Consider the following 25,888-nt stretch of genomic DNA (forward strand, 5'->3'; position numbering starts at 1 on the left):
CTTTCTCATTTAATGCTTTAAATCCACTCAAAGGACAGAAAAAAATGAAGATATGTGCTTCTGGAGCGCCACCTAGTGGAGGAGCATTGACTCTTTCTGCAGATTAGTGCTTAAAATTAATTGACATTCACACTTAATTTACAAACTGAAATAAAATGTATTGGCCTTCTCCTCCAAACAACAGAACAGTATTTGATTGTGCGATTGTAATATATGCTTTCTGAACATATTATTCTTCAAGATGTTTTATATTTGGATTGTCATTTGTTTTATATTTACTATTTATAATAAATATAAATTTGTTTTATTCTGACTTCATCATTACTTTATTTACAGTAAGACTTTCTGAAAAAACAGAATGTTTATTTGTGTGTGTTTTAGGTTGTACTGTATGAGATGAACAGAAAACAGACAATGGCTAAAACAATTCGTCATTTGATTGTTTTATTGTTTTTTTTTTCTTCTTCCAGTAACAGCACAATGTGAACATTAATATACACTCAGCTCAGAACAACACATGTCAATGATTCTACTTGTATAAAATGCAATAACAGTCTTATTAGTAAGGCCACACAAAAGTGATGGTAACCCTTTACTTGAAGGGGGTGTTCATAAGACTATCATGAAACCTTTATAATCGTGACATGATGTGTGTCATGAATATGAATGAGATTTATTCATGAGACAGCTGTCAGTAATATAATTTTAAATACATAGATGACATTGTTTAACATGTCTTTGTTATGACAACTTGACATAACCAAGTGCATCACAACCTTTTGGCTTTGCCATGAAAACATCAAGAGAACATATCTTGTCATAAATCTGTCATAAACATGATTGTTTTGAGGTTATTATAATTGTGCCATTAATTTTATATCAGGGTGGCATGGTGGCTCAGTGGTTAGCACTGTCACCTCACAGCAAGAAGGTCGCTGGTTTGAGTAACGGCTGGGTCAGTTGGCATTTTGCAACCTTTTCATGAAAAAGGGACTAAGCTGAAGGAAAATTAATGAATGAATGACTTTTATATCATTAGCAGCTTTAGCATAGCATCAATAATAGTTTTACTGACCTCAACTAAAGTGTTACAAATTAAAATTGTTGTTAAAATGTTATTAAATGCCAATTAATGATGCTGTTTTACAATTATTTGACAGATTATGGACCCTTTTACTGAGAAATATACATTCAAGTTCATTGCTCCTCTGGAAAAAGGGAATATTCATGACACAATTATAATGGCCTCAAGACAATCATGTTTATGAAAGATTTATGACAAAATTGTCCTAACGGAAGCTTGAGAGCGAGAATAACACAAAATATAGATGGAAAAGACACTAAGGCAGTCATGTAGGACAGCATAAAGACACTTTATAATACAAACAAAATTAAAATAGTCAAAATAATTCCCAGAGTGACAGATCTCACATTCAGAGCAACAGATAATCCAAAGATAATTAGAAAATATTCAGATACAAAATATAGACAGATAAAATAAAATGAAGATATGTAATGTAGCACTAAACTATAACACTTTTACTATAGGTAAACACAAAAGCTAAATAACACTAAAGTCTTATAAATGCGTTAAACAAGTGTGGTCAGTTTGTCAGTGGCACATTGGATGGTTTTTGAATTAAACACAAACACAGGTCTTTCTGGGAAAGGGAAGAAAGTGCCCCGTCACTCTGATCTGACTCAAAAACAACAACTATACATGAATAAATGACCAGTTATTGTGGGAACAGCTTAGCTTAGCATGAATGCATCACATGCAAAGAGTAACAGGTACAATTTTCTTCTTAGATTAGCTTTACATCAAATAATGATTCAACTTGTTTTGTGGTTGCTTTAAAGCTCAGCTATATGCATCACAGCATATTAATATTGTACAGCTTCTTCATTTTGGGCTCACATAAGAAACATATGATTATTTTTCATGACCATACCTTTTGATTGGTTTCATTCATTGTTGGTATGAATGGGTTTAGGCACCAAGACATTGTCTCTGTTAACTGCAGGAAAAAAAAAAAACAATATTATTAATAATCAAATGAACTGTGCTGCTCTATGTGTGAGGAATCAATTAACTTGAAAAAACATATATTAGTGCTGTCAAAATTAGAGCATTATTAATTAGAAATATTTAACGTGTAAAAAAATTACGCAATTAATGTGGTTGCAGTTTTTATTTCCTGTTGTGGCCGACGTGTGTTCAACGTGCAAAGAAATATGGATAAGACCGAGGAAGGACTATTTGGTGGAAAGATTCAGTATAAAAAGATTAACTATCTAGTGTTTCATGTAATTTTGAGCGTTAATTTTTCGACTTTAACTGCACTTTCGGACTTTTTAGACTTAACTGTTTCACTTTCATTCAGCAACATATTGTGCATGCCCCGTGACAATTATTGGATGAGAATATGAAGTAAGGACAGGTAAGGAGAGTGATGTTTTAATGGAATTTGATACCAAACGTTGAATTGTAAGAAAAACCCTCTGCATTTTTTGACGCGGGTGTCTGTGGTCCTTTTAAGGGAATCAAAAAATCTCTGTTTACATGGTAGACTCTTGGACAGTTTGTCTTAATCATATTAAAATCTGAGTATTGGTGTCGATGTAAATGTACTCAGTGAAAGTGTCAGTTGATGTGGCAAGCTGTCAAAGTGCATTCCTCTACCTTTAAGTTGATCATGCGCCCTCAAATGTTTCATTAAGTTGGTCTTTTTCAGTTTATTTATAACAATTTGTTTTTGTATAATATTATTAATATCAGTACTATTTATTATAAGCTTATTATTTATTATATGCATATTTAGATTTGTTTTATTAAAAACAAGCTTAGATCCACCTGTCATGTTTTAGACCATATGGGGCACAGCATGTATATTAGGATATAACTCTTTGAGTTACACACTTCGTTGTTACTCTTCGTTTATTCGTTTGCTGGAAATTAGAACTGAATTTAGAAATAGTTTTAAAACAAATCTTTGCGCTTAACAAACCAAATTAATTATGTAGGCTAATGGATGTGTGTGCGTACAACACGTTTCTCTATCCACGAGAGTGAAAGTGAAAGTAAATATAAGGAGGCTTATCTCTCATTCTGGTACTGTAGATGCTCTGTTTAACTTTTTTCTCTCTGGTGAAATGCTCAGTTTTTCCACTTACAAAGGCCGCCATGTAAATAGCAAATGCGCTTATGGCGCGATGCAGCTGGCTCTTAAAGGGAATAGGAGATGAGACTCTGATTGGTTTATTCTCAAAACACACCTATAACTCATTAAGAGAATAAGCTCAACCCTGTTAGACCATGTGCCGCTGCGCAAAGTGGATTTTTCTATCCTTAAAATAGCAAAAGTGGATTCTGACATGCCCTTAATGCGTTTACACCTGGATCATCAAAACAGAGCCCTTTAAGTTAAAAAACAACAACTGAAAATAAATGATCATATTCATGCATTTCTGGTGATTTCTGTAATATGTTTCCAGCTTTCATTAGTCATACAAACTAACAACAAATCATTTAATAACATGAAAAGAGCTGATAATTGTCTATCAGTTGTGAGACTTACGCGATTTTTCTAGAACAGCAATCTTGCGGCGATAGTAAATGACCAAAGCTACAGCTACAGCCACCAGAAGAAGAAGACAAACAACAATCCCTGCGACAGCACCTGAAGACCAACCTGAAGGTCCGCATACAGGTACCCGTGGAGCTGAAAAGATAAAGAGAGACTGTCATTAATGTAACTTCTGTGTCATGAAAATTATCAACTTTCATTTGCTTTAACACTTTTAGATAGCTAACAACACCTAAAATCTTTAGACATTTCAGTAAAACTGTGGATGAGCATGAATCTGATTTACACACATCATTTATGAATATGTCAAATGCAATTTGAGAACTGACATGAAAAATTATGTATGATTGATATGATATACAGTATGTATGTATGTGTGTGTGTATATACATTGTATATGATGTACAGAACAAAATACCTCAATAAATCCGATCTGCCTGTTTACATGACAGTCGCATTGTCACATACATATCCGATCTATATATGATTTATTTCCACATATGAAGGAGATCTGAAACCGATCTCTGAATATCTGGTTGCATGCGTTTTTTTCGTGTTTACGCACTCATAGAACAGATCAGATCTGTGTCACATATGAGCAAAAAAATCGGAATTGGGTCACTGGCAGTGTAAACGGGGCCTATTAGAGCATATCACTCTCGTGCTTCTGAAAACAACAACAAAAAACCTGCTTTATTGACTTTAAAGAAGCTTTCAGTTGGTCAACTGTACAGTCAAATGCATTTGCTATTTAACCAACACGGCACAGAACGTGAAAATGATACCTGTGCCGAGCTGAAACTAGCAAAAAGCACTTGCGGGGTACCTGGCACTGTATTGTGCCAGGTGTATGATAGAGCCCATAGACTGATCTCAAACAAGTACTTCAAACTTCTGGCTGGAAGGACTAAGAAAATTATTGTAACTTTACCTTTTATTTCATTTACCAAATGTAAAATTAATGATGTGATGGAATAAATTCTTTATTAAATTGACAGACTCACCAATGACGATGACGTTGTATGACTTGTGTACAGTGTGTCCACTGCTGATAATGTCAGCTTTATAAAGTCCAGCCAGTTCAGTTCTGATGTTCTTGATGGTCAGAGATGCAGTCTGAGGATCCAGCTGTAGTCTGTCTTTGAACCTCGTATCAGTTTCATCATATTTAGGGACATTTCCAGCTTTTATTTCAGCTACAGGAGATTTCTGATATTCAAACCTCCACTCTATTGCATCATATATCTTTATATCAGGAACATCAGTGTGTAAAGTGACTAAATCTCCCTCCAGCACAGAAACGGTCTTCGTGAAGTCAACAGACACAACTGAAAAAGAAACGAGAACAGTTATTAAGATGAACGCTATAATTCAGATCTCTGACAAAAACTATATTAAGACTAGATGAGATTTGCTGGACAATGCAACAAACAACTCCTGGAAAGTATATGATCAAGTAAATTAACTTTAGCATGACATCTGTGTTTGGGTTCATTCACATCTATTCCGACACCCGCTTGTAACACAGAAGAAGAGGAAGAGAGGAAGTTCACTTGCTTGTTGTTTAAGTTACTGGTGACTCGAACAAGCATTGATGGTTCAAGCAGCAGCTCCAGCCCTAGCGATGAAGAAATGATTATTGTTCACCAGAGCAATAAGCAGCTCCATGTTCATATCGCCTCTGGGTGTCTTCTTTAATGTGCGCTCCCATTGACAGTTTTGCGCTTGAGCTCCTCAAAGTGCTGTTTACAGTAACTTCAGTAGCTCCGTGCACGTGAACAAAAGTGCCGATCTGATTGGTGGAGAAGATTTAGACGCAGTGCGCCAAAACAAAAACAAAAAACAAGCATGAGGTGTTTCTTTTAAAATGACGCTTTTGTGTCTGGTGTTTTGCACATTGGTGTGCACGATCACATTGTCGCCCTTTTTATAGTCTCGAGGTGTGCACGGGCCTTTAGAATTATACGGTTCTATCAGACGTTTTATTCAAAATTGAGTTATTGACATTTTCTTATAAAACGACAACTTATTTACATTAAGGGATGATTTTTTATAAGTTGTTTACATTTTAAGACTTTTTATTTACACATACTGTCTGCTATATGGAATGCACAAACTTTAAAGCTCATTATCTCAAAATCATTCAGAATGCAGATAGAACCTTATAATTCCAAGGTGATGATATGAATATGAGTTAATATGGGCTCAATACAGTCAGGTCCATAAATGTCGGGACTTTTTATTTGCTCATTGTAATTAGGATTTTGAGTGGATAACACACCTGTCCATGAAACAGCTGAGAAGCCAACTGTCCCATTACGTTTGGTCCTTTAACAAGTGCGAGGCAAATATGCAAACTGTTGTAATTCCTACACTGTTCACCTGATTTGAATGTAAATACCCTCAAATTAAAGCTGACAGTCTGCAGTTAAAGCACATCTTGTTTGCTTCATTTCAAATCCTGTGTTGTTGTAAAGAGCTAAAATTTTTAGAATTGTGTCGATGTCCCAATATTTATGAATTGATAAATATTGACTTTATGTGAGGTGTGCCATTATTACATGCAGTTAAAGTAGTTCCGGCAGGTTTTGAGCGTAATACAGCTCCATATCCCTACGTTTAATGCTTTCAGTTATTTTACAGCTACTGCAGTCAAAAATCACATCAAAACACAGCACAAGGCTTTAGATGAAATATGTGACTGAGTGATTGACAGCTGATATTAACCAATCATTCGCGTTCAGTTTTAGAGCAGTGAGCCGATAAGAAGGGCGGGGCAAGCATTGCGGGCTTTTTTACTTCAGCAAGTTCACATAACAACTGTTTTAATCTGTTCCTGAGTGCTGCGTTTGGCGTTTATAGGTGGAAAGATGGATTCTGCATAATTGTCCCCTAAATCCGCGCATGCCGTGAGGATGAACAATGAAACAATGAAAATTTATGGACTACAGTGAACTTCAACCCAACTCTCGTCTCCTCCACCAGCTGTGGGAAAAGCCATTATAATGACACAGATCACTGCCTATTCATGCCAGAGTCCCGCGGAAAAAAGCGATTGACAGGTGGTCATTTGTTTGTAACTTTATTTATTTATGATCTAGTTATGGGTAAAGCAAAGACCATGTGGGTCAGGTACTGAAAATGGTAGGCTACAACTAATAAATTCGTTATAAATTAATTGATATTTTACATCCACTTCCACCCCCCGCCTACGACGATGATGGCATCGTCCATCGCGATGTTTCACATTAGAAATCGTACGATGCCAAATTGGTCAACATCGCCCAACCCTAACGTAAAGTTAAACTATGTATGGCCTTTGCATGGACATAGAAAAATTAAGACCTAAAAGGCAATATTAAAGTGAATTTAAGACTTTTTGAGGCCTAAAATTTTGTTTTTGAAATTTAGGACAATTTAAGACTTTCTAAGAACCCACAGACCCGCTGCACTATTGTGCCATTGATCGATTGATTCTTCATTATATTTCGCCAAAATTGTTACAATTGTTCGTTATCAGGGTTGAGAGTGTTGTGCCACTTTATTTGTATAAAGTGAGATTGTGTATGTGTGCATGTTTGAGACCTGTGGTTTAGAGAGTTAGGTAAGTAAATCATTTTGTTTTATTTCATTTTTAGGATGTATGAAGGTTTTAAAATGTAACTTTCTGTTTGTTATTTTGGCATAGTCTTCCCCTAAAGTCTATTTGTACATTATTGTAAATATTAATTTATTTGTTCTTAAAAATCTCTTTGGTAGTGAGACCCTGTGCCTGTTTTCTGTTATGACTGGCCCCTACTGGTCAAACAATATTTTCTTCAACTCTTTGACAAAAACTGGCTATAGTGAACTTTCATCAGGTATAATACTGGTTGCTGATGATTTTCTATTTGTGAGTGCACAGAATTAAGGCTGAATTTCATGCCATGCCAGAGTTAATGCAATTATAAGGTCTCGAATTGTAAAAAGCATTTGTATCTTCATCATAAAACTTGTAAATACAACTAGCCAGCAGGAACATTTGTACATCTTGTGCCATTAAATACTTGTATTTGAAATGCGTATACTCACCACTGACTTTGAAACTCTTTTTGATGCCATTGTCATTGGATACTTCATAATCACCAGAGTCTGTTGTCATGATGTTTTTGATGGTGAGATATCCAGACTGAACACGCAGCTGCAGTCTGCTTTTGAAATTACCATCAAGCTCCTTGTTTAATTCAAAACTAGCTTTTACCTTGTTAATAGAAGCAATCATTATGTTTTGAGGTTGAAACCTCCAGAATATCACATCGCCGCTCTGTATTTGAGAATCGGTCTGTAAAGTGACAGAATCTCCCACCTTTACTGATACCACCTGAGCATCACCTGACACACCTAAAAAACAAAGATGACAGTTCAGGTATTAATCTATTATTTGCACTTTGAATGTTATTACTTTGTATAACAGTGATGTATTTTGGACTTGTTGTAAATGAGAAAAGGACTTGCATGGCTATAACTTCAAAAGCATTTTACCTTAGGATTATGGTTATTAAAGTGATAGTACATGCAAAAATCACACATTACTCACCCTTCACTTGTTCCAAACCTCTTTAAAAATATATTACTTTCTTTTGAACACAAAGAAAGATATACTAAAAGAATGTTGGTAAAAAGAATCTACTGACATTTATAATAAGAACAAAATATATTACGGAAGTCAGTGGTTGTTTTTTCAAACAATCCAATTCCCTCATAGCCTGGGTTGGGAAGGTAACTTTTAAAATGTATTCCACTACAGTTTACTAAATACTTTAAAAAAGACATTTGTAACATATTTTGCTAAATTATTAATACAAATGTCCTCCAAAGAAAAATGACATTGAGCACAGGACTTGATTTTCCTCTGCTTATTATTAACAAAATCAGTTTTGCTTTTTTTTTTTTTTGAGCAAATGTTTTCACCTCGTAACAGTTGTGTACGAGTCTTTCAGCTGTACTTAGTGTAGTAAGATAAATCTCAAACTCACACATTTACTGCTGCACTGTTGGGATAAAATGTAAGTAATTCATCAACCCCTAAAAAGTGCAGGATAATATTTTCTGAAGAGCAGCAGGCAGTTTAAAATTTCCCTCAGTTGAGATGAAGGTGTGCGTACATATACTATTCCAAAACAATCGTTTTTTTGTTGTTGTTGTTGTTTATTGTTTTTTTTTTTAACCAAAAATGTATTAAAGTAACATATTTAGCATCTATATTTTTAATATGTTATGTAACAGTTATGTAACAATATGAATATCCTACATTTCTGACACAAAACCATTGCCACAATTGGTGTTTAAGTAAACCTGTATGTAGTGGATTTGTGGATTGTAAAATTGTCTAACTGGATCATTTTGATGATTCTCCTGAGATATATTTGTAATACCCATGTTCATTTACATGAACTTTCTCACTATATCATGGTATACGAATGTTCATTACTGACAATACAAAGCAAACCTATAGATTAAGTTGAAGTATTACTCTTTCAATATTTGTTTCCAGTGCACGTTGCAATGCATGCATAATTAATTAATTCTGTCTAGCTTTTAAGCTGAATTCTTATTGCACGCTGCAGGTTTTAAAGAAACAACAATAATGTCAAATATCATGTGTCCATGTAGAGACGCTCCTGAAAATGCTTCAAAGTGAAGTCTGTGCTGGAAACGTAAAGGTCCTGACTCTTCGGGTATGAGTCATTTGTTAATAGCCTGACGTAACAGACGTCTTGAAACTTTTTAAGTTACTTTTGTTTGTTTTTAAGTGTCTGAATTGTGCTGCACCCCTTTACCTCTCTGAGCTTCTCTGGCCTTACCCAAGTGGTGCTCGCTGCAGAGCCATTTGAGGAGAGGTGAGCTCCAGAGAGGGGGAGCTTAAGCTTGAGCTCCACCTTTTTTGCACTTCTTCTATGAGTGATGTCACTGGGGGTAGGGTTAGGGGTGGGGTTGGTGTACGCATTAAAACAGCTTACAGGAGGAGGAGCGACAGCTCATGCTCCCCCTCTCTGGAGCTCACCTCTCCTCAAATGGCTCTGCAGCGAGCACCCTCTCGCCTTACACACCTTCTCGTTCGCTCAGGTCAGCCGAGCAGCTCCTCCTGGTTGTGCCCAGGACCAGTGGAAAGCTCAGAGGGGATCGGGCTTTTGCTGTGGCTGAGCAATTGTGTAATGAGTTGCCGTTGTATATTAGACAAGCCTCTTCCATTACTGTTTTAAATCTCGTCTTAAAACCCACTTGTTCAATTTGGCTTTTAGCACAACGTGAGATGTTGACATTTTATGTTTATTTATTTGTAAGTTTGTTTTACTCTCTGTTGTCAGCACTTTGGTCGACTGTGTTGTTTTAATGGGCTTTAAAAATAAATTGAATTGAAACAGAAATTGGTTTATAATTCCACCCTTCTTTTTCTCGTGTACGTATTTTGTGTTTTTTATTTTATTTTATTTTTTGGGGGGGGGGGGGGGGGGGGAGTTTAGTGATATGCTCGTTGTACAATGTAGCAATTTCATTAAAATTCACTTTGTTAATATGATCATATTCCTCTTAATAAAATATTTAATGTGGCAACAAACCATTGCTGAATGCTTTTAACTTTATAAACATCGATGTGAAAATCAATTTCATAAAGGTTTAAATTAGTAGGCCGAACTGTGAAAGTAAAAACCGAAGTCTTAAATTACCTTCCAAGAACAGCGAGAAGAGGAAAAACAATACAACATTTCCCATAATGCCTTGGACTTTAGAATCCGAGCTTAGTTGATTGTATTGGTAATATCCACTCCAGTGTTTTTTCGGGTGTGTCAGAACAGCAACAGACTGCGGGTGTAACGTTAGCAGTCGATTCTGCTCCCTTCTGGAATTCCAGTTCCCCCTCTGCGAAGTGTGTCCGCTGACAGCTTATGCAGACACCTATATAAGACACACCTAAACACAACTGGGTGTACGGAAAGCAAAGGGGTTCTAAAAGTACGTATTGCTTTTCCGAACTTGAAAATGAAAAGGACTAATATAACTGCATGTTTAGTTAAAACAAATATAGAGACAAACTGCCTGAAATGTTTTATTTAATCAAAATGTTATAGGCAAACTTTTTGGGAACTAAATTGAGCAAGTTTTAAGCAGAAAAAGTTACCAAAAGGCCTGATGCATCAATATGATGCATAATTAATTTATAAAAAACATGTATATGGTATAAAAATGTATCGTGATAGGATTAATAAACATGACAGTTCCAAAATTATTTATATTCTGACTATTTCTTCGTGTCAGTTTTAACAGGTTTAAGAATCATAATAATTGGGTATCTAAAATTTATATAGGGGAATTTTTAAATCCAAGTCTTATTTTCTTTTTTGTCTAAAATATATTCAGTAGGCCCACATGGAGTCTACATGCGCAGACATCTGCAGTTTTCTACAGATTTTTAGCCCATCATTGAGTCTATCTATTTACTTGTGTAAATTTGTGTACATTCATATTTACTCAGAATTTAAATTCATTTTACTAATATTATTGTGATATAATAATAGTAATATTAAAATGTTGATATGATTTATTTACAATACAGTTGGTAAAGTAGTGTTTTCTGCCTGTAAGAAAACCAGGCCTGGCCTGCCAGGGCTGTTTTTTTGCCCCAGTCCAGCCCTGAAATGCAGTGAATAAAATGTTCTCTTTTGAAGCTGACAGTCCATAAATTTACTACTATCAAAAGCGTTTACCATAAAGTTAACTTTTCGCACACTATACCCCTGTTGAAAAATCCAGCTTAAACCAGCCTAGGCTGGTTGGCTGGTTTTAGCTGGTCAACCAGGCTGGTTTTAGAGGGGTTTTGGCCACTTACAGGCTGGTTTCCAGCCATTTCCAGCCTGGTCTTAGCTGGTTAGGCTGGGAGATGACCAGCTAAAACCAGCTTCACCAGCCTAGCCAGGCTGGGAATCCAGCCAAAACCAGCTATGTCCAGCTTAAACCAGACTGGTCAAGCTGGTTTTAGCTGGATTTAGCTGGTCATTTTCCAGCCTGACCAGCTAAGACCAGGCTGGAAATGGCTGGAAACCAGCCTGGATGTGGCCAAAGCCCCTCTAAAACCAGCCTGGTCGACCAGCTAAAACCAGCCAACCAGCCTTGGTTGGTTTAAGCTGGATTTTTTAGCAGGGATAGGATGCAAATATGCGATTTCGGACACAGTTCAGGTGTGGCCGTGCGTCACTGTCCCCCTGCCTGGACAAAACCACTTCGTCTGCATTTATGTTTAACGTTACTTAAGTAAAAGCCCATGCATGCAGTGACTGACTGGCGATAATGAATAATTAATTATATGGCTGCCCCTTGCTCCCAAAAACATTAGAAGTTGTTTAAAAGTGTGGTAATAATAGTGTGGGTTAAGCTTACCAATTCCTTATTATCCAATTTGTCATGGCAGTTTTCATTTTAAGGCATTGTTTGTTCTCTTTTTGTTTTCTATTTTGCGCTCCACTTCCCTTTACTCTTCTCTTCATTTTTAACATGTGACTGTAACCGAGCAACGGATCAATCAAATGGTCAATGACGAAGGAGGGGTGGTATAATTTTTTTATTCAATAAAATAAAATTGTATATTTATATAAAATGCAGGATAAACATTTTTAACCAAAAATATGTATTTATTTTGTTTAATATGTATAATAATATGTATAATTTAAAAAATAGTTTTGGCACAATGGCCAAAGATACTCTTGTTTCAGTTAAATTATATATATATATATATATATATATATATATATATATATATATATATATATATATATATATATATATATATATATATATGGCGGGGGTTCGGGTGGTTCAGAATTTGTCCGTTTAATTAATTTATGTAATTTAATATTATACATAATTATTATACATATAATTTATTTAATATTTATTGTAATAAAGTGTAATTTTTAAATAACTCTGGCCAGTAATTCGACCTCCCATGGAGCCTCAAAGCCACAATAATGAGGTAACTTTTGAATCTTTGATGCGACATCCATACTGAGTAACGGCTATGGGTCGAAAAGAGCAAGAGAGGCAGAAAGGCAGCGGCGTCATTATGGCAAACTATTCAACATGTTCAAAAAGACTGCCAAACAGGGTAAGGCTAAAAGAGACTAGAAAAATTCTGAAGAATTCATTATTATTGTATTATTATTATTATTGTTGTTATTATTATTATTATTATGTTTTAATTATTATTTTTATTGAAATGGCCAAACTGTGACTGAGGACAGTTGAATGTGCTAGCCAGTTTGTTTTTAGTCAAAAAAATGACAGTAGGCTACAGTTTTTCCTAATGATATATGATGTCATAAATTTGTATTTTAAAAATGAGTCTTGTTTTAATTTTTCTTTTCTGCAAATTTTTAGGAAATATTTTTAGTACATCAAAAAGTGTGATTATGATGACATCTGACTAGCTATTCCAGCAAAACAACAAAAAAGTACTGCTTAAATACTGCTTAAAATGCAGTGTTTAAATCTAATAGTTAAATAAAAAAATGGAGGTGTATAACTGCAAAAAGGGCTTTTTGAGAAAAGAGAACCACCCCTTCCACCAGGCTGGCTACGGGTTTGTATATGCACTGAAAGCACACATGAAGTTTTAATGAGTGATAATTATGCATTCTGTTTAAAATTTTCAATTCAATTCAGCTTTATTTGTATAGCGCTTTTACAATGTAGATTGTGTCAAAGCAGCTTCACATAAATGGTCATAGTAACTGGATCAGGGTAGTTCAGATTTTAGTGTTCAAGTTCAGTTCAGTTTAGCTCAGTTCAGTGTGATTTAAAATCATTGCTGAGAGTTCAAACACTGAAGAGCAAATTCATCGATGGTTAGCTCTACAAATCCTAAACCATGCAAGCCAGTGGCGACAGCAACTCTTACCTGCTTGTTAAGGGTCTGTTTTAAGTAAAATAAAATTTCCCAGTGAACAGTGATGGCTGCCAATTCACAAACAGCAATTATTCAATTAATATGAATAAGTGAAGCAGTGGCGCAGTAGGTAGTGCTGTCGCCTCACAACAAGAAGGTTGCTGTTTGAATTACTTTCAAACAAAAGTCAGGTACCCAATCTAGGTTAGTCATGCAATACCTTGTTGTCCTAGACGGAAATTAACGCCCTTTCCACCCAAGTACACTTAAATCAATATAAAGAGTCAGTCGGATCCCTAAAACACAATTAGTGTGCCCAATGCTCCATCTCAACTGGATTCTAGTCCGTCTACTGACCTGACGCAAGAAGTGCCTCTACTAAAATTGTACAGATTGAATTTGTCATTAAAATGTCATTAAATGCTAATTAATGACGCTGTTATACAATTATTTGACAGATTATCGTCAATTTTACTGAGAAATATTAATTCCAATTCATTGCTCCACTGATAAATGTTCAATCATGTTTATGACAGATTTATGACAAGTTATGTTGTCTTGTTTATGTTAAGTTTTCATGACAAAGACATCTCAACCAATGTCATATTAGCATTTAAAATGATATAACCGAGCAAATGATACTTAATGACAGTTAATGACTATCTCAGTCATATTATTGACATGGCACATTATAAAGGTGTAATGAGAGTCTCATTAACAAACCCTTCAAGTAAGGTGAAGACCAAGTGATTAATCATCAACAGAATATAAAATTTCCACTTTTATATTCACAAGCCTCAAGCATCCATTGCATTGCAGCCCTTAATCTTTCCCTCATGAACATTTCTGTCCACAAAAGTCTTGAGTGTGATTCCTTCTGATTTAGTTTTGTTTTTTTTGGTGTTTGGTGGTTTGTGTGTATTTGTGTGCAAAAAAATAAAATCAAAAATAAATTCTAACAAGTTCAGACATCTAAAAACTTGTTGACTTTGGTGAACTCTTTTAGCTTATGTTTGTATAAAAATCTAAAAATATCAATAATAGCAATAGAAAGTAAATAGCAATAGTTTTCAAAGGTGTTTTTTTTTGGGGGGGGGGGGGGGGGGGTGTTTGTGTGTGTGTGAGAGTGTGTGCCTGACACATTGAGCATGTTGCACAGACTCAGACTTTCATTTTGGTTTATGTTTTATCTGCAATGCCTTGGATTAATTGATTTTTATTGGACAAATATTATATAGATTTTAGTATTTCCCATTCCTTTGCTATGGGTGGACAATTTTGTCCAAAGGGAAAGATTAAGAAGAGTTATTTTCCGACCACTTAACATTGTTGAATTGAGTCCTCTTTTTTTATCTCATGGCGTAAACTTTGAAAAAGAAGCCAAACCATGAACTGCTTAGATTAAGGCAACTATTTGTAAAAAACTCTAAATAAAATGATTTTGGACAAAATTGTCCTAACGGAAGCTTGAGGGCTACAATAACACAAAATACAGATTGAAAAGACCCTAAGGCAGTCATGTAGGACAGCATAAAGACACTTTATAATACAAACAAGTGTAAAATAGTCAAAATAATTCACAGAGTGACAGATCTCACATTCAGAGCAACAGATAACCCAAAGATAAAACAAAATATAGACAGATAAAATAAAAAGGAAAATATGTAATGATGCACAAAACTATAACACTTTTTACTATTGGTAAACACAAAAGCTAAATAACACTAAAGTCTTATAAATGTGCTAAACAAGTGTGGTCAGTCAGTCAGTGGCACATTGGATGGTTTTTGAATTAAACACAAACTCAAGTATTTCTGGAAAAGTGAGGAAAGAGTGACGTCACTCTGATCTGACTTAAAAACAACAACTATACATGAATAAATGACCAGTTATTGTGGGAACAGCTTAGCTTAGCATGAATGCATCACATCCAGAGAGTAACAGGTACAATTTTCTTCCTAGATTAGCTTTACATCAAATAATCATTTACCTTCCTTTGACTTGTTTTGTGGTTGCTTAAAAGCTCAGCTATCTGCATGACAGCATATTGATACTGTACAGCTACTTCATATTGATACTGTACAGCTACTTCATATTGATACTGTACAGCTACTTCATATTGATACTGTACAGCTACTTCATATTGATACTGTACAGCTACTTCATATTGATACTGTACAGCTACTTCATTTTGGGCTCACATAAGAAAAACATGGCTATTTTTAATGACCATACCTTTTGATTGGTTTTATAAATTATTTTCAGTGTTAGTCACCAACTGATCATCTTTGTTACCTGGAGGGAAAAAACAAAACAAAAATATGAATAATCAAATTAACTGTGCTACTCTTCTTGTAAGGAATCAATTAGGTTATATGCTATATATATATATATATATATATATATATATATATATATATATATATATATATATATATATGGGTGTAACAATATGTGTATTAGTATTGAACCGTTCGTACAGATTGCAAACCGAACGATTCGGTTCAGACTAATATCTAAAAAGATAAAAGAGAAGAAGTGCAAATATACTGTTTTCAGTGCAACAACGCTCAACATGGCATCCTAAATGATGTGGCAGACAACATGCTGCCTTCCCCGCTTTCATGTTAAACAGTAGAACATAGAATGTTTAGAACTTCCGTTCAACTGATAATTTGCGCTCCAAAAATGGGATTCAATAACATTTTGAGTGGATTACGGAGTGTTTTTGTGACACACAACTTTGAAAAGTGTGTGTTAAAGCCGTTATAATCTGTCAGATGTAGTTCAAGCACGAGAGAAAAACTTTCTCCTAGTTCACGTGTCTGCCAGAAATACAGTTTTCCCCCACTCACGCGCACACAGCGCGCACACACACACACACACGCACGCAATAATTTACTGCATTATAGAGCAATGGCACGAAACTTAACAGGTATAAGTCATGCAGTTTACTAAAATTACCAATAAAAATCTGTTATTGATACTTTGCTGGCTGATTTGCTGTTGATTCTAATGACTTTAGTTCAAAACAAGGCCGAGGCGATCAGCACATTTATAGCTATGGATATGAGAGACCTTAATCGGTAGTGGAAATTTCGGGTTTTAAGAAAATGTTAAATGTTATAGAGCCTGGTTACATTATTTCTTGATAAGCCCATTTCAGTCAGATAATTCCTGCTTTCAGATCCACTGAAATGGCAGGTGACAGTCAAATCAAGCAGATCTGTGCTATCTGAAGAAAAGGTGTAAACTAATCTTTCCGAAAATAAAAAAATACTTAAAAATTGATTGAAACTGAGTTCCATATACAAACTAAATTGATCTTTCCTTTTAATTTGTTTAACTACAATATATTTATTTTTTATAGGAAGCTTTTTGGTTTTCAGTATAAAGAAGGATTTGTTTTATTTGCTGCTAAGCAGAGCCCTACAGCTCTTTCACTGTTTAAAGTAAAACAAAAAAAATAGGATCATACTTTTATTATGTTAGTTTTAATACATAAAAAAAAATCTAAATCAGAGAAATCCTCTGGCTTTTTTCTTTTTTTTGCTGTATCGAAAACATACCGAACCGTGACACCACTGTGTCGTATCGAACCGAACTGTGATTTTTTTGAACTGTTACACCCCTAATATAGTGAGAATGTAGTTATTTTGATTGCAACTATGCAGTTTATTTGTAAGAATAGAGCCTATTTTCTATTTTCTTTTTTAAGGTTGACCGGATAAAGTCAATAGCCGCGTTTCCACTATCGCGCCTAAAGCGAGCGAGCCAGGGCGAGCCAAGGCCAGTCGCGTTTCCACAGTCACTTCCGGGGCCTAATCGGGCCAAAGCGGGGCTTTCTTGGGGCCAGCGGCCGGCCTTTTTCGGCCCGCCGAATACCTTGGGCCAAGGAGGGCCAGCTGGGGCTTCGGGGCGGAGTGAAAGGAGAGGCGGGCAGTTTTCTGATCGCACATGAGTACATGCGCCAAACAAATAAATAAATAAGGGAAAGAAAACATCTAGGCTTAGCCTAACCTCTGGGGTCTTTTTGCGTATGATCACCCTTATGTTTCCCTTTTAAATGTAAGGCTGCTGCATAAAACAATAAAGTAGTTTTAATTTATAGTGATGTTCTTTGCTGCATCCTCCTTTATGTTTCAATAACGCATAATAATCATTACACCATATTAAAACACAGCAGACAATAAAGGTTTTCAAGAGTTTTTGTTAAGTTTAAAAGGTGTGTTTGTGCGCGTTTAAATGCCTGTATTTGTGTGTGAGGGCAAGAGCGCTCCCTTCACAGCTCTGTTATGCCGCGAGTGGGCAGATATTGAGATAATACACAATATAAATACAACAGAAAGACATAAATTTGATCAAGTTACGTGCCCACTTTCGTAGATTTTAAACAATATAGTGTCATATCTTGATATATATATATCGCAGTGTGTGTGACAGAGTTTATTTTAAGTTTAAAAAATAATAACTGCAAGTGATTATGAAATCACTATGTTGATAAAAAAATATATGATCCTCTATTCATGCTTCTAACAGAAAACAAGAACCTATTCTTTTGTAGCATGTTTAAAACTTTCATTAGTCATTCAAACTAACAACAAATCATTTAATAACATGAAAAGAGCTGTAAAAATGATTATCTGATATTGAATTAATTAGTTGTGATACTCACAAGATTTTTTTAGATCAGCAATCTTGTTGCGATAGTATTTGACCAAGCCTATAACTACAACTGCCGGAAGAAGAAGAAGACCAAAAACAATCCATGTGACAGTACGTGAAGACCAACCTGGAGCCGCACATGAAGCCAAAACTGAATCTGAAATGATAAAGAGAAACTGTAAATAATGTAAAGTTACACTAAAAAGCATCACCAACGTGTCATGAAAATCATCAGCTTTCATTTGCTTCAACACGAACATTTTAGATTGCTAAAAACACCATAGATCTTCAGAATTTTTAAGGAAAAACCGTGAATATGAGCATGAATCTGATTTTCACATTTATTTATGAATTAGCTAATGTAACGGCAACGGAATAGATCATTTTATTGATTCACTGTTGATTACTGTTGGTAAATATTTATATCGAATAAAGGACTTGACTTGTTTTTACTATTGCAAATGTTTTTAGATATTTTCACAGATTAATAATTAATGCTTTCAAGACTTAAACCTAGTACCAGACTTAAAGCCCCAGTATACCTCAAGCTAAATCGAAGAATGAACTGAAGTGATGTCATTCTGAACAAAAACCGAGTTTCTATTGATATTGTTTCTGCAGTTGGAAATAGCTCACCAAAGCGAACTTTTTTGGGGAGTTTGTATTGTCTCCTAATAAAATACACATAAATCCACTGAGGAGTAGAGCAACAGAGGTGGTACAGATGTATCTGCACTTGTACGATGGCTCACAGAGATTTTAAAGACTAGTCACACACTGTACGAAAAGTCCACCTCCTCGTGACACATCTTTTCTACGAGTTTGTGCACACTGGCACGCGCCATTTGGTGTCTGTCTTGTAGAGAAGACTGGTTGCCAGATTTTTTTTTTTTACACTCAGCCATGATTGTTGTTGTGACAAGATTAAAAAATAAAAAATAAATAAACAAACAAGTTTGATAAATAAAACAATTCAAAGTGGTTAAAAAACAGGTTTAAATAGGATTAAAAAAAGACGCAAATAGTGCGATCTGTCGGACATAGCACAGTGCTCATTTGGTAAAGGCACAGCTAAACAGACGTGTTTTCAGTCTTGATTTGAATGTGCCTAATGTTGAAGCACATCTGATCATCACACCTATAAGATCATTATTAAACAGGTTTGATCTACTCACTAGTAACACTGACAACAAATCTCTCATGGACGGTATATCCCTTGCTGCTGATCATTAGCTGATAGAGTCCAGAGTCTGTAGTACTGGTCTTTGTGATGGTCAGAGCTGCAGTCTGATTGTCCAACTTCAATCTGCCGTTGAATGCTTCATCATCATCATGCAAAAAGAATCGCTGGTCTACTTTGGACAGTTCAGCTATGATAGTGCCTCCAAACATCCACACTATCAACTCATCTTTCAGTATTTTAGTACTATTAGTCTTCAGAGTGACAGATTTTCCAGCCAATACAGACTCAGTTTTTTTTTCACCTGTTTAAACAAACACATGCAGAACACTAATGAACAGCTAATCAGATTTTCAATACATTCATACAAAAATATTTAAATAAATAAATAATAATATTTAAACCTGTTCCTACAAATGCATTAATCTACATCCAATTTAGCATGCTACCTCAACCAATACATAAAATGAAGGCTTTACTGTCTTTACTAGACTATCTGTTATGCTCTGATGTACAATAATATATACTCAAGAATTAGTTCCATTTTATTGCAACTTTAAGCATATAAATCACACTATGGATTTAGCGTAGTCATCAATGCCAGGAAAACTGGCACTAAACGGTACCACAGGCATGTTACTTTGTGGTTTTCAACATGTAATTTGGTGCAATTGTCTTCTAAACTATTCACAAAGTTTTGCTCTATTTGAATTCATTAATAGATGTATGGACTCACCGGTGACAGTCACATAGAATGACTTGTGTATAGTGTGTTTGTTGCTGCTGCGGATGTCTACTTCATAAAGTCCCGAGCAATTGGTTGCGATGTTACTTATCTTTAGAGATCCAGTCAAATAATTTGCCTCTAGTCTGTATCGAAATCTTACATCAGGTGTGGAGACACTTCTATTCACTCTGTTGATTTTAGCTACAACAGGTTGTCCAAACCTCCATTGGATCACATCGTATTTCAGTATTTCAGGAACATCAGGTTGCAGATTGACAGAATCTCCCTCCATCACTATCAATGATTGTTTTTCCTCTACAACAGCTAGAGAATGAACAAAAAAAAAAAACAGTTGCTGAAATTTAAGTTGGACCAGAGAAACATTTTCAGGGTAAATGAACAACATCTTGAGAAGAACATATTATTAAAATTCAGTTAGCATTATGTGGCATGACATCTGTGACTAGTGAGAATATATTGGTGTTAATTTTAATCTTCTTCATTTTAACTAGCTTCATTTATTATTACATGCAAGTCATTTTGGCATTTGTTAAATGGAAACTCAAGTGAATAAAACCACATCACCAACCTATTTGTCAACTATTATTTGTACAAATTGCCTTTACACACTGAAAACTGTTAATACATGCAACATTAATGCACTTCATTTGCAAATGCAACAGGCTCTCATGTTCTTACCTAATCATATTTTTACAAATATTTTCATAGTTTAAAAAGTAAAAAAGAACATTAAAGTTCATGCAGCTCATTAAGATTTCCATGCAGTTACAGGAATTAGAAAAAGTTTTACTGTATAGGTGTATGGAACAACATCAATGACAAAAGAATTGAATTAAAAAGCTTGTTGAATAGCACAAACTGAAAAAAATAATACAAAAAAATAAAGATCTTGCATTTTAATGACTTGAATTCCAGGATTTGTATTTTTAGATCCTGAAATTTAACATATCTGTTTATTTAAGCTGTGAATATTTCAACTAAATATATTTCAAACACGTTTTCATAATTATAAATTCAATAATTCATATTCCATTTCCAGATTTCACTTACAAAATGTTCAATAACCTTTAAAAATATGCATAATATTGAAAAAGCAATTTTCAGTTTATTTTATTTCAGTTAAAATATTCGCTTCCATGAAATTTAGTGGTTCAAATTCGACTGTTAAAATTCCGACATTACATCCGGGAACTGTAGGAAAAGCAATAAATTGCATAATAATAACAACTTTAATTTAAATAATGAAAATATATAGCCTTTCCCAATCCTGACATAGCTGCGTTTAAACAGCGCAAACACTTCCTAGTCTAATAAACCATTAATGGTTATGCCATATATTAGACGGTTCTACATGAATAACTGAAATTACACGTCCCATCCATACCCAACATTAAATATACCTAAACACTCTTGATACGACCACAGACATCACATCATATAAGGGATGAGACAAACGGATCGGTTTCTTTATTAACTAAATAACCAAAAATTAACAAAGTGTGGGGAGAAAATACAAAAAAACAAAGGCTGAAAACAAAAGGAGCACAACTCCACGCCTTGACGACCGTTTAAATCTCCGTCACTGAAACACTGCAGCGCGAGCTCTTAAATCGCCAGTCAATGGTCTGCAGGTGCGGCAAAATCAATTTGAAATCAAAACAGCAACAAAACACTAGAGGGCGACAAAGTAACATAAATAAATAAATAATAAATACATGGAAGGCAAGGCAGTGGTGCAGTAGGTAGTGCTGTCGCCTCACAGCAAGAAGGTTGCTGGTTCGAACCTTGGCACAGTTGACGTTCCTGTGTGTAGTTTGCATGTTCTCCCTGCCTTCGCGTGGGTTTCCTCCGGGTGCTCCGGTTTCCCCCAAAGACATGCGGTATGGTGAATTGGGTAGGCTAAATTGTCTGTAGTGTATGAGTGTGTGTGTGAATGTATGTGGATGTTTCCCAGAGATGGGTTGCGGCTGGAAGGGCATCAGCTGCATAAAAAACTTGCTGGATTAGTTGGTGGTTCATTCCGCTGTGGCGACCCCGGATTAATAAAGAGACTAAGTCGACGAGAAAATGAATGAATGAATAAATACATGGACATGTGACAACTCTGTCTAACAGTTCCAAAGTAAACTGTTTTGTGACATTCTCATAAAATCTCTCTGGTTTTGAAACTAATATCTTTGTTCTTAATTGTCCTTAGCCCTGGTACTTATGTTTATCTATCTTGTTTATATTGTTTATATTATACGTTTTTATTACACTAATTATACTTTAGCAGTCGATATAAAAAAGTTAATAAAGATAGAGAATGTGTAATATCATATTTGTCAAAAAACGGTTTATGTGCATGTAACCCCACCAGTCCGAGCAGAGCAAAAGCCAGCGATACCACCATGGGAGACAAATGCTCTAAAGAGGAGGCTAAAGATTTCAGAACACGTCTGTCGCTGGATCACCTCTTGAGATCTGAGGAGTAAGGTTTACGGCTTACGTGATCACCAGCTGGCTTCCGTTAAGGCCAAATATAAATGTCCAAAACATTATTTACTCATTTTACTGATATTCACTTTATTACTTATATTGCCCAAGACATTGCTATTAATATTTAATGCTACTTTTGTGCCTTTATTAGTTTTTTTTCTTGCCTATTTACAGGGTTAAAAATCGTACATTTTTGCATTTCCACCTGCTGGTGAAAGAGCAGCAGGCGATTTTCAATCCATTGCTTTTCCTGCAGTTCCCGGATGTAATGTCAAATTTTAACAGTTGAATTTGAACCACTGAATTTTTGGAAGCGAATATTTAAACTAAAATAAAATGAACAGAAAATTGCCTTTTGAATACTATCATATATTGTATACGTTTTCGTAAAAGTACGAAAACGTGTTTGAAATATTTTTAGTTGAAATATTCACAGCTTAAATAAACAGTTTTGTTTATTTTCAGGATCTAAAAATACAAACCCTGGAATTCAAGACATTAAAATGCAAGATCTTGTTAATTCGGTGCATTATTTTTTTCAGTTTGTTGAATGATCTTTTGTTGATCTATTCAACAAGCTTTTTAATTCAATACTTTTGGCATTGATGTTGTTCCATATTGGTGTAGGTGTAGGTAAAGAGCTGTCAAAAATTTGGTTTTTATTACTTGGATCAACTGAAAAAAAAAAATATAGCAGGGTTAAGGGGTTTGTCCTAATATTTTTGTCCCATCATTGTTGCAATGTAAATTTTAGGATAAAATATGTTGTATTGTACAACTAGTAAACAACAAAAGCAAACTGAAACATCCAAAAACATCCAAAATGGCAGGTAGACATAAACCGATTCAACATATCATGATAATGAACATGCATGATATTTATATTGTACACTGAATAATTTTTATTTAAACTTTCTGAGTGTCTTCTAAGAATATTCAGATTTTTGTATTGGCAGTGGTTGTTCATTACAGCACAGCTGTTTATTTTCAAACATGAATATGTTTATAATCTGGCCTATGCTGTTGAAAATTCTTTGACTGTTTATAGGAGTTTTGTTTGCTAACTCTGTACAGTAGGCTACACTTAACATCAGTAAAAAGTCAATATAATGACAACTACAATGCATTTATGTTTTGGTAATGTTGATTTCTTATTTTTATGCATAATAATGCATTTAAAAAGTCATTATTGCATTAATAAACGTTAAGTAGTAAATAACTAATTCAATTCAGTTAACTGAACGTAAATCATTTTTAAATTACCTTAACACACTGTATATGGTTATTTCCCACTGTTGATTTGAATGCATTAACAAGCATTTGCTAATGAGACTTAATTGTAAAGTGCTGCCTATTGTACACTCTTTTGCCATTTAATTTGATTAAATACACTAAACATGTGCATACAATAATGTAATGCACAAAATAGTTTTTTGTTTTAATACAGTACCTGCTGAACAACTTTATTTAGCAGCTTATGTCAATATTTTGAAGCCATTGTATATATCTTGATTAAAAAGCTTTAGCAATTATTTACAACATGAAAATGTTATATCGTCATAAGCTTAGAGGCAAATAATTCCTGTGTCTATAAATCTAATTCACACATTTCTAGTTTTACCAAAACACATGGATTCTTTGTATATGTTGCATGTTTAACAATTATGTTTGTATTTTTACGATAAACTTCACGGACCAAAAAAATGTAAATAAGCTAAATGTAACACTGGAATGCATTATATACTCACCAGTTACATTAAAGCTCTTGTTTAAGGTATTGAAGTCGTTTACGTCATAATTTCCACTATGTTCAGATCTGATGTTTTTGATAGTGAGATCTCCAGTTTGATTGTCCAACTTCAGTCTGTCTTTGAATTTCCCATTGAGGACATCCTCCTTTATAGAGATCGAATTAATCGTTCTAATGATTTGAGCAATGACAATGGTTTCAAACCTCCATTGTATTACATCTTCCTTCTCTATTTCAGCAAGACCGGTGTGAAGAGAGACACAATCTCCCTCCTTCACTGATACTGAATCACCAAACACACCTTGCAAATGGAGAGAGAAACAGTTACAAGTAACTAAGTACAATTATTATAAAAACAACAATCGCTAAATAAAATTAATTTAAACAATAAACATTAATTGAGAGTCGACATCAAAATGTAAGTAAAACAAATACCAACAAGTAAGCATCAGGGACATGAATCATGGATTATATAAAACAGAATTACTATCTTTTTTGATTCACTTGGACAAAATTATTTTATTAGAATTATGCAGATGCATATTCATTTTCACACTAATAAAGCAAGGTTATTTGCTGTGAAAGACATGTTTGTTATTCGAATGGCAGCATATTTCATAAAAGGAATAAGGCTTAAAAATGTAATATAAAACCTTCATTATTAGGTTACAACAAACATTACGTGGACCAATTAGCACAGATGAAGATAAAGTTGGTTTTATATTCGCACATTCACTCATTTAACTGTCTCATATTGTTTACCAAGCTAATTTAACTATTCGATCTGAATTGTGACTTCAAAACAACATTAGCACTATGTAATTGACTGTGAACATTGTACAGTACTTTAACAGTCATTGCCTGCAAATATGATTTTACTATTTAGAATTTGCAAAGAATACTGTTCTGAAACTATATTATTAAGGAGAAAGTCTGAATATCCCAATATAAAACCTTTACTTTACCACTATAAAATAATGGTATGAATAGTCATAAAAACAAAAACACCATATTTATGACACATACCCAAAAAATGAACATGACCTTAATGTAAATATACGAATAAAGTGTTGTTGAATAACAAAGTAAATTACAACTGTATTAATGATTAGGACATGAAATATGACAATAAAATAAAAATGCGGAAAATGGCAAAAGTGAAGCCGAAAGTTCTCAAGAAAAATCCTAAACCTTACCATTCATGACCTGAAAGCATAGAAAGAACAATAAAATGTTCTTCATACTGCAGTAGATATAAAACAAGGTTTCCGATGATGACCAGTAGGTATTATTTGTAAAGATCCACTCCGCTGCAACGTTATTTTTGGGTGTGTCGAAACGGTGTTACGGTTTAACTGGTGACCGTGTTAACTGGTGTCCCATTCCAGATGTTAGCTAGTCACGTTTGCAGATTGGCAGATTCGTCATTTTTTCACAGCAACAAATCATGTCCATACCAAATAAAGATTCTTATTACTTGGTGTCAGTGTCATTGTGTGCATTATTGATTTTAATATCTGTGTAGCAGAACAGTATATAACCAAAATAAATCTAAAAAGAA

At 34.6% G+C, this 25,888-nt stretch overlaps 2 protein-coding genes across 3 annotated transcripts; both read right to left on the reverse strand.

Moving 5' to 3' along the window:
- Window positions 1-430: 430 nt before the first annotated feature.
- Window positions 431-15,801, reverse strand: si:rp71-36a1.1. 2 transcript variants are annotated; one of them, XM_073937080.1, is made up of 5 exons: window positions 15,742-15,801; window positions 7,659-7,967; window positions 4,592-4,915; window positions 3,579-3,722; window positions 431-2,018 (listed from the first exon to the last, which is right to left on the reverse strand). In XM_073937080.1, the coding sequence occupies exons 2-5, from the start codon at window positions 7,846-7,848 to the stop codon at window positions 1,966-1,968; spliced, it is 711 nt and encodes a 236-aa protein (XP_073793181.1). In that variant the 5' UTR covers window positions 7,849-7,967; window positions 15,742-15,801; the 3' UTR covers window positions 431-1,965. The 2 variants fall into 2 exon arrangements, with proteins under 2 accessions (XP_073793181.1, XP_700664.3); XM_695572.9 differs by lacking the exon at window positions 15,742-15,801 and adding an exon at window positions 10,295-10,502.
- On the reverse strand, window positions 14,604-25,684 carry si:rp71-36a1.2. The gene is made up of 6 exons (XM_003200972.7): window positions 25,524-25,684; window positions 24,326-24,628; window positions 20,088-20,402; window positions 19,347-19,655; window positions 18,182-18,328; window positions 14,604-15,801 (listed from the first exon to the last, which is right to left on the reverse strand). The coding sequence occupies exons 1-6, from the start codon at window positions 25,567-25,569 to the stop codon at window positions 15,755-15,757; spliced, it is 1,167 nt and encodes a 388-aa protein (XP_003201020.2). The 5' UTR covers window positions 25,570-25,684; the 3' UTR covers window positions 14,604-15,754.
- Window positions 25,685-25,888: the final 204 nt, after the last annotated feature.

This window comes from Danio rerio, chromosome 22 (genome assembly GCF_049306965.1).
Source record: "Danio rerio strain Tuebingen ecotype United States chromosome 22, GRCz12tu, whole genome shotgun sequence".
In the NCBI taxonomy this organism is placed as follows: Eukaryota; Metazoa; Chordata; class Actinopteri; order Cypriniformes; family Danionidae; genus Danio; species Danio rerio.

What these genes read in the sequence shown, in the direction of transcription:
- si:rp71-36a1.1 (XM_695572.9), bottom strand. Translation starts at nt 10,340, where the DNA reads ATGGGAAATGTTGTATTGTTTTTCCTCTTCTCGCTGTTCTTGGAAG. An exon ending in CTTCTCGCTGTTCTTGGAAG is followed by an intron (nt 7,968 to 10,294) that starts GTAATTTAAGAC and finishes TTTGTTTTTTAG; the next exon opens with GTGTGTCAGGTGATGCTCAG. An exon ending in AAAGAGTTTCAAAGTCAGTG is followed by an intron (nt 4,916 to 7,658) that starts GTGAGTATACGC and finishes TTTCTTTTTCAG; the next exon opens with TTGTGTCTGTTGACTTCACG.
- si:rp71-36a1.2 (XM_003200972.7), bottom strand. Translation starts at nt 25,569, where the DNA reads ATGAAGAACATTTTATTGTTCTTTCTATGCTTTCAGGTCATGAATG. An exon ending in ATTCTATGTGACTGTCACCG is followed by an intron (nt 19,656 to 20,087) that starts GTGAGTCCATAC and finishes TTGTTTAAACAG; the next exon opens with GTGAAAAAAAAACTGAGTCT. An exon ending in ATTTGTTGTCAGTGTTACTA is followed by an intron (nt 18,329 to 19,346) that starts GTGAGTAGATCA and finishes TTATCATTTCAG; the next exon opens with ATTCAGTTTTGGCTTCATGT.